General features: G+C 35.7%; 1 protein-coding gene across 3 annotated transcripts in view; it reads right to left on the bottom strand.

Annotated features, from left to right (window-relative positions):
* Positions 1–6,316: 6,316 nt before the first annotated feature.
* NLN (neurolysin) overlaps positions 6,317–9,447 on the bottom strand; it is a 39,117-nt gene continuing 35,986 nt past the window's right edge. For 2 of the 3 annotated variants that reach the window (XM_072860844.1, XM_072860845.1), the window contains exon 13: positions 6,317–7,372. In XM_072860844.1, coding sequence (XP_072716945.1) covers positions 7,238–7,372 — 135 coding nt within the window. In that variant the 3' untranslated portion in view covers positions 6,317–7,237. The remainder of the gene's footprint in view (positions 7,373–9,447) is intronic. The other variant, XM_072860843.1, reaches the window with a different exon arrangement.

The following is a 9,447-nucleotide window of genomic DNA, read 5'->3' as shown; positions in this document are numbered from 1 at the left end:
TATTTCAGGTTAAAATGTTTGCTTAATTTAAAAGTACTTTCTCCATTTGTTTTTGCTTTCCATTAGTGGTTTAGAAAGCAAGTCCTTGGCAGTGAATTACATTGGGTAGTTCTACACCACTGCCCTGCATAAACATGCAACAAACTTTTTTGCTAAGATAAGATTTATGGAATTGTAGAGTTTTAAAGGGAAAAAGGCCCACGGAATCAATCTGATTTGTATATCACCAGCCATTCCATTTCACTCAGTTACTCTGAATGAAGCCTAATACATTGTGTTTGGTGAAAGCATATCTCCTAGAAGAGCTTTCACTTGTCTTGATTTGAAGACATTAAGAACTGACAACTCTACCAATCTTCTGAGCAGTTTGGCCCAATAGTTAGTCTCCTTCACTGTTAAAAATGCTGTTATTTTCTCTTTGAAATGACTGGCCTCAGCTTCCATCTGACATTCTCCTAGTAAAGACTAAAGAGCCTTTAATATGTAATGGCAATAACTAGAGACTATAATTAACTCGTCACAGAATCTTTTTCTTTTTTTGCTAAGCTGAAAAGATAAAGCTTTAAAAAATCTTCCTTTGAAAGTTCTCCAGCTCTCAGGTAAGCTCTGTGGCAGCTCTCTTCTGCTCTTTCTCTAGTTTCCATACTGGATCAAATGGCAGGTTGATCTGATACAGTATCATATCTCTAGCAGTCGCTAAAAGCAGATGCATAAAAGAAGTATGAATAGGGCCACCATATATGAAATTTCCTTCAATATTCTTCTGATCTCCACCCTCTACTTTGCAGGGACTTCCTGAGGATGAAAAGGGGTTTATGTATTTAAATACCCTCCATTGGCTTCTCTTCTAAGACTGCAACTTCTTGAGTCTTAATTTGAACTCATGTAAACCCATTGCCCCTACAATATCCTTGGCAAGGAGTTCCACAGCTTAACTCTATTCTACATACAGAACCGCCTGTGTTTATGTGGAATAACAACTCCTACTAGCCCCAGTTAGAAATCAGGACATCAAAATTACATGCAATTGCTGTGCCCATTTTACTGCTATGGTATACAGAAATAGTATCAGTAACCTGCTCTTATGCAATATTCTTGCACTCATCTGTCTTGAGATTGCTTAACCATTTTTGCTATAGCCTCATAACAATTCAGATTGAACTGACTACTATAAACAGCCTGTAGACACTTTCAGAAGTCAGTACTTTCTAGAATACAGTCCACCAAGCTGTAGTTTTAACCTACATTTTTAGTTATGACAGGCATGTTACATGTTACTTTGCCCACGCTACAGAAATTTTTAGGCTGAACGTCCAAAGCTTTCAAACAATCCAAAGAATTCTGTGTGACTGCTTTTTTTGGTCCCTTGCTTACAAATTCTATCACCACTGATTTTATATTACTGGCCTCTACTGATCCCTGAAGCACTTCGATCATGGTACCCTGTTCAATGGTAATTCTATATCAACAAGTACTCTCTGAGAACAGTTAGCTGTTCTTAATCCATTTTACATATTCTCTATTGATAACAGTGTTATCATCAAATGAAAATATACAGCACTAACTCAAATACCCCTTATATAAATCTCTCTACAATCACCTTCATCAGGCTTGTAATGACTATAAATTATTGTATCAGGCTTGTCTGACAAAACTTGTTTTTCATAAAATCATTTGCACTGTATGAATTACACTCATTTTTTAATTCTTCAGCAACAGAACCATATTTATTCTTTCCCACTGTTTTGCTGAAGACTGATTTCAAGCTATGTGAGCAAGTCATCTATTTGGTCTTTTCGAACACTGGAACTCATTAGTACTGTTCTAGTGCAATGGCATATGCCCAGTATCCCAAGATTAAGAGCTCTGGGAAAAAATCCCCCACCACCAATTCTTGTAGGTTTGTAGAGTGCAAGTTATTCAATCCTACTCATGTAAAAATGTTTATTCTTAGAAGGTGTTGCTTAATATCCTCCTCATTTAATAATGGACTGGAAAGTACCCCATTGTTCTCATGATATGATTACATCACGTTGCTTCTTTCTAAATGCAGATGAGAAACAGTAATTAAAAATTGTCTTTTTTGTAATTTTCAATATTAGTATTTCCATCTACTAAAGGGTCTGTAACACAAATGCAACACTAATAGGTCTGTAACACAAATGAATTTATTAGTTCTTAATACATTAAGTTATACATCTTATTGGCTATAATCCTTTCATCCATGTTTTTTTTTCTTGACAGTCTTAGCCTTCTTTATCATTTCTAACACTTTACCATTCCTCATTTTATAACTATTTCCTACTCCTGACCCCCCATTTCTGTTTTGTTTATTTTTAATTGCTGTTTTTACTGCTGAACAGATTGGTTCTTAGTCAGAATTGTTCTCAAAAATTTTTAAGTTGTGAAATTCTGGGATTTTGGCCAACTGAATTTTAAAGACATACCACTTCTCATTCACAATTTTTCTTCCAATAATTTTACTCATTGGTGCTCTTAGTGCTGGTATCTTTAGCCTTTATAATTTATCAGGAGTATAGTGCAAGCAAGTATTGGTTGAGTCTATCCTCTGTTAGTCAATACTGAACAAAATTAGGTCATGATTATTGGTTTCTAGGCAACCACTAACTTCCAATTAATTTAATTAATTTGTCTTTATCTATCCTAATTAGGTCTAAAATAGATTGGTTGGTTTTTTGGTAACATGTCTTTTGTATCATCTACACTTTTTACAATGGCTAATGATGATTGGATTTGATATAATAATATACTATAATATTATATTCTATAATAATATACATATATAATCCTGAATACAGGATTTCCAGCATAGGCCCCACAAACTAAACTTCCCCCTAACATCGCATGTTTTTCCTTCCACCATGGGAAACTATTATTTAAAATATATTCATGAAGAAAATAGTGGTGAAACAAAAATTAATCTCCAGATGTCAGGAAGAAGCACAAGTATTCAAGCAACAAGCTGTTGCATAATCTCATGTTCTTTGGCATGCAAATAAAAAGATAAGAAATCTATTCATAGGCAAGCATGTCTTGTTTTTAATTCATAAAACAATGAAAAGCATTCAGTAGCCTTTCGTAAATCAGTATGCATTCAGCTACTGTCTTTTTCCTGCCATCTGCCTCTGACATCCACTCCAACCCTTCTACAACTATTGTCAAAACACCCTTCTCCAACTTCATCCTTCCACATACTGCTTTCCTTCCTTTTCCTTTGACTTGTGCTACCGCATAACCTCTTGATGTCTAGCCTCTCTAATCATGCAACCAGCTCTACACTTCTGTAAAACCCCTCCAGGAGTCTCCACGTAACTCAACTACCGCCCACTACCTCTGAAGGTATTTGGAAACTCTTTCATTTTTCAGAGAGGAAGCTGAGATGTGGACCTTGTGATTCACTTGTTGCAGTAATTTTACTTCTCCCATACCAAATGACTACAGCCATTAGAATTAGTTGCTGCCTGATTATCTGTTAAAACAGGATTTAACAAAGTTGTCAAACAAGTCAGCAGCTGACTGACCCTGGTTACTGATTAAAATGCGGAAGTTTTTTTCTGCAATGTTCTTATACGAATAATAATAACATACAACAGAGAACTATTTGTATAGGAAAACCAACTGTAGTAGTATTAGAAGCTCAAGCAACAGTCAATACTCCACCTGTCTCTAAAAACACGAACTCCCTACGTCTTAATGCTCTCTTTATTAAGTCAGCATAACAACCGATAGGCACCACAGCTCAGAGAGCAAAGTTTAAACTTTTTTTTCAGACTGCTTTTACCATTTAGGTTTGACCACGTGACTTGCAAGCAGTCCAGAGACAGCCTACATGCTGGACCTATGTCAGACAACCAGCAGCAGGGGCTGCTGAGGCCATCACCCAGTTATCTTGTGACCCAGTTGCATGGCCAACCCGTTCTATCTTTTGCAGCGAAGAGGCAAAATGAGAAAGCCATTGCCTATTATCCACTTACGGAGTGGTTACCGCTCTCTCCCTAGTCTGCCATTTCACACTTTCCCTTTCATTTGAAGCTTTTGTTGTGAAGCCAGACAAAGTCCCATTTGAATTTTTGACAGAGGAAAAAAAATTAATCCTAAATACAGTGAAATTCTAAACAGATACATTACTATCTTGAAAAGGCACCTGTTTGTTACAGACTAAGATTACAAGTTATTTTTTTATTTCTTACAGTGAATACTTAAAGTTGGGTTAGAATAAACACAGGCTTTCACTGTTTTGAAATTTAATTCAGTGGAAGCATGGGTCTAGCAACTCTAGAGTAGGCTGGGTTTTGCCAGATACCTACCTCTTCGCATGTTTGAATGTACGTGATTGCTTCTGTGCAGTGTCAAGGCAATTAACTCATTTCCAAACTCGTTTCCAAAGCAGAAGTGTTCCCTGTTTTCTTGAGGGACTTTATGTCACAGCCTTGGAATAGTGTCAGAATAAGTTGTTTCCTATACAGATGAAGTTTCATGCATATGATAGAGAGCTACAAAAACAGAAAAGATGTCTTTCTCCAGGTTATCTTTTCCATCCCAAGATCAGGTCTTTACAATAAGAAATGTGAACATGAATTTCATAGAATCATAGAATAGTTTGGGTTGGAAGGGACCTTTAAAGATCATCTAGTCTAACGCCAATTTGATTCAGAAGGCTTCATGAAGGCAATATAAAAATTAGCAGACAAGTTTGATATGTTACCACGTTAAGGTGTTTCAGAAGCACTTCAGAACATACCCATTAGTCTTCTGTGTTGAGTGCAGTTTTAGCCATAAGATGATCTGCCTTAATTATTTCCTGATGCAGACTGAGGGAACTGGCTTCTACAAAAACAAATTACAAAAAATCCTATTCTTTGGGACAGGTATAGAACATAACACTTTCATTTGTGGTCGCAATGTGGTTTAGGTTTTTCTCCTCCCTACACACATGGATATCCAGCTGATGCTAACATAATGGAGGCATTTTCACATACATGTAATAGCAGACATTCTCCTGCACTTCAGTATCTTAGTTACTATATACTGTACAACACAAACACTCTAAAGAAAGGAAAATAAACAAGTCAATTAAATTGTCATCATTAGCATCAGTACTGTCCTAAATCTAACTTTTAAATCATCACATAACTTTTTATCATCACATATTTTTGTTTATAATTACTACATTTACAATTATCTAGCTTGATCTGAGACTGCTGGTTTATGCAGAGAAAGGTCTCCCTCATGTGGAAATCTGCCTACCAGCTGTAAAACAAAAACTGCATTTTGCTTCTTAATAAGGGTTCCATTACTTAGATTTGCAGATTCATTTTTGGAAAGTATCACTTTGTATACTTTTTACAACATTTTAGTTCATCGGAGCTATCATTACAGTGTGAAAGGAAAAAACCTTTGATAAGATAGGATCAAAAGAATTTAAACATGTTTAAAAAGAAAGCAAAATACTTCAAAATCCAGTCAGAATGTAAGGGAAATTAATCTTGGCAAAATTCACAGGTTTAGGATAATTTTGCATCCATCAGTTTCCTCAGCTTTCCTTTAGAGCTGTTCTGAATACCATTCAAGTTGTTCTCATACATGTGATTGTCATGTATTGCCTTTTCATGACCCAGCAGAACTGGGGTCTAAAACTGTGACTGTGAGAGTTAATTAGAACTGAGTTAATTATGTGGTCTGGTAAGACTACATAGTTAATATATTTTGGCTACAAATATTTGTGTTTCCTCACATCCGTAACTAGTGTGGCTCAAAAATAAGTCCTGTCAAATTTTCCAGTTCAAAAACTAATTAAGCTGCTTTTCTTCCCCAGTTTAAATGCTTTAAAAGAAAAACACACAGAAATAAAGTTTCAACTGAACATTCACAATTGTGGGTTTTTTCCCCCTGAAACACATAGATTTGACCCAAAGTGAATGCTTTCAGTTTTCTTTTGCTACAAAAAGAAGAAGTCTTTTGAGATGACCAGGCACATCCTCTTACTTTGTGGTTGAACATACAAATAAAAATACCAACCATGTTTACAGCTATGGTTCAAATGTATAAAATATATTAGCTAGTAACCAAAATTAAAGTTTGTTCATATAGGTGTTGTAATACCAAAACCAAAGTAAGGTATGATACCTAAAGACAAGAAAAGTGCACTTGGATTAGCAGTTTTATTTGGATTGTAAGAGTCATTTTTCCTGATCTTGCAGAAAAATTGCAAAATAATTTCTCAATTACTTTCACACTCCCACAGCTGAAATCATTAAATCTATGAAGCTTTTTTGTAGCACCTCTGCATGCCACACCAAAAAGGAATAGAAGAATCTTGGATTGACTTTTACCATTCCCATTGGGGACATCTTGTTCCCTTCCTTCCTTACAGATATCTCAAAATACTTCACAAACCAACTGAAACCATTATAATTGCTCAAGTATAACTTTTCAGTGACAGTGTTGATATACATTTGGAAAACAGAGACCTGATTTGAACATCAACAAAAAAGAAAAAGTGGTGGAAGAACTGTGAAGGTCATAGATTTTGGCTGGTTTTCCTCAATGAAGGGAAGAAAAGTGGTAGCTCAAATGATAGGTTTTTTTTCTTTTTAGTTATACTGCATAAGTTTATAAATGATACAAGAATTTAACATGCATCAGAATGAAGTCTAAAAGTATCACACAAGTAGCTCTGCTGTAAAGCTGTCTGGGGCAGGTTCTCAAGTCTTGAAATTTGTCAGGAAGCTAAACTGAACCCAAACCATGATGAAATCAAACATGCTTCCTCTCCATCAAAGACACTGGTGAGCCATCAAGACAATAGAAGAATGCAGAATAAGAATGAATCTGTTTCTTTTATTGCTGTGAAAAAAGTGTCCTTTTTTTCCCCTCCAGTTTTAAAATTCGTTCACAAGACATAGTTTAAGCGCATCTATGAAAAGAGAAACATGGCATCAACTCCCCATACTGATTAGTATTATTTCATAACAATTCAAAAAAATTACCGTCCAAATTTCTCAGCTTCTGCACGTCTCAGAATTTTTTTCCCTGATGTGTTGAATTTTGTAGTCCTATGCAATTTTAGAAAATCCACATTTTTATTTATATAATTAAAAAAAAATCATCAAAAAGTGACCCTATTTCCCTAGAGTGATACATAGCTAAGATGTGAAATACATTGACATTTCCAGCTCATTCCATACTTATATGCCATTACAAAGGAACCAGCATTTTACTGAACACATAATCCCTTACTCAGTAGGAAAGCTCTCTGGCTTGGTTTACGCTCCAAGAAATTTTGTAGCATTTCCATCCCATCCAAAGATCCTCCAGGTTTCAAAATGAGGTTCCTGTATTTCATCCCAGCCTGATAAAAGGTAAAACAGAATGTTAGTATTTCTTATCTTGCGAACCACCTCTTTTCTGTATTTGTTGCATATTTAAAAACCTGCTCATGATTAAACATCTTCCCTCCTTCCAGCTTTTCTTAATACGAAATCAGGATACACCAGAAGTATAATTTAGATCTGCTGGAAGAACTCAAGAGAGCAGAAATTTAACCTATTCTTGAAGAAATAATTGTTGTTGTGGTTTTACATTGTTTTGGAACCTACAATCGCAACTTGTCTGGAAGACATTCTGTAAAGCGTAACACATGCACAGTCTCCAAACAATCTTCAGTGATGAATTATCCCCATGACTGACTGGCTGGAAAAGGGAACCTAACATCCATTCTCTCTTAATCGATGTTTTCTCTTTCTTTAATCTCTGTTTGGAGAACAGAGATGATAATTCATAGATAGATAGATGTAGCATTGAGGAATGACATGCTGCATACACACATATTATATGCATAGTAGTATATATAATACATACAAACACATCTAACTCCCCTATTAAAGTATCTTAAAGTAACAGAGACTTAACTCGGGTTTTATTTTCAGGAAGAAACATTATTACTTCAGAAGGAATGGACTCCTTTCAAAAGAATGAACCAAGCTTCTGAGACAACAGTAAGTAATGAGGACTTTCTTAACAAGAGGTCACATTTTAAAGAACCTATCTGGAGAATTTTGGGCTTCCGAGACATGACTATCAATGAGAAAATATTATTTTTCATGCAGATGTCCCAGATGCTTCTGATATTGAAGAAAACAATGTTCTTCCTTTTAGTTACTGTATGTACACATATATACTTCCCCCACACGTCAAAGCTATGAGATTACAGGATCAAACCACTTCCTGATAGCTGTACTGAAAAAACAAGCATAGGTCTTTTTAACTGATGGACTTCCATTACTTAATTGCATTACCAATCACATTGTCTGAATTACAGCTGGAAAAAACTAAAATGCAAAAAAAAAAAAAGTATTCACTGAAGCATTACTTATACTTCACTATTTGTGTTAGTTTCCTGAACATCAGCAGCAAATAAAGATATTGTTCCTTGTAGTTTAAAAATGTTATTTGAGTAGACTTGAATCTTTGCTGTTGTCTCTCCAGAGCCAGCACATTTGCTCAGTTCTAGGGAGACCAGAGGTTATTTCAGATAATGTGCAAGAATTGAGGAGTCTGACAACCACTAAGTTAGAGATAAGTGTTTGCTGAAGAATTTTTATAGATACAGTCTCTGAAACCAGTTTCTATAACTGTTGCTCAAAACAGGAAGAGAGGTTTTATTCTAACAGGAAGAGGTAAGCCAAATTTCTAAAAGCCCTAGTCATAATACCATAACCGTTTTCCTTTCCTGCTGTTCTGAGGACTAGTCTAAATCTAGATATAACGAAATATGAGTAACTACAAAAATCATACTGGTATCTATTATTTGTTTATAAAAGATTGTTGGTCCCATCCTGTGGAACTCTATTACACTTACATGGAATGCACATAAGGAAAACAAGTTGAAAGAGAACCAATTTGAGAAGATAGCATTGCTCCGAAGAGGGAAGGAAAAATCTTCACAGAGTTATCCCTGAAGTTATATTGGCATTCAAGCAACATGTGTGTGTGCACACATATGCTAGAGAGCAAGTGACACACACACACACAATAATTTTTCTTCCTCATTTCTTAGCCTGGATAGCAGGCTTCACATTAAAAGAGGCACTAGTTGCCTTTTAGCTGACCCATAGCAAATATTCACTCCTAGCATAATTAATTTATTCTCAAAGCCTCCCATACACAGACAAAGAAAACAAAAATCTCCACAAAAAAATCAGAATAAAAGGCACTTTCATCCCTCAGAAGAAGTAAAGGCCACAGAGCAATTCTGGCAAACTATAGCTTAGGGTTTTGACTATACAATCACTCAGTAAAGAGTTTTGAGAATAGGGAGTAAAGCTAACAGCAAAAAGGTCTGGAGGGCTGTGCACGTGTCAGAACAGAGAACTGATACAAAGTCCCACATGTCTGGCACCAGCACCCTTATCCATCCCTCCAAAC

This window comes from Ciconia boyciana, chromosome 4 (genome assembly GCF_034638445.1).
Source record: "Ciconia boyciana chromosome 4, ASM3463844v1, whole genome shotgun sequence".
Taxonomy (NCBI): Eukaryota; Metazoa; Chordata; class Aves; order Ciconiiformes; family Ciconiidae; genus Ciconia; species Ciconia boyciana.
This window is presented reverse-complemented; position numbering and strand designations above follow the sequence as displayed.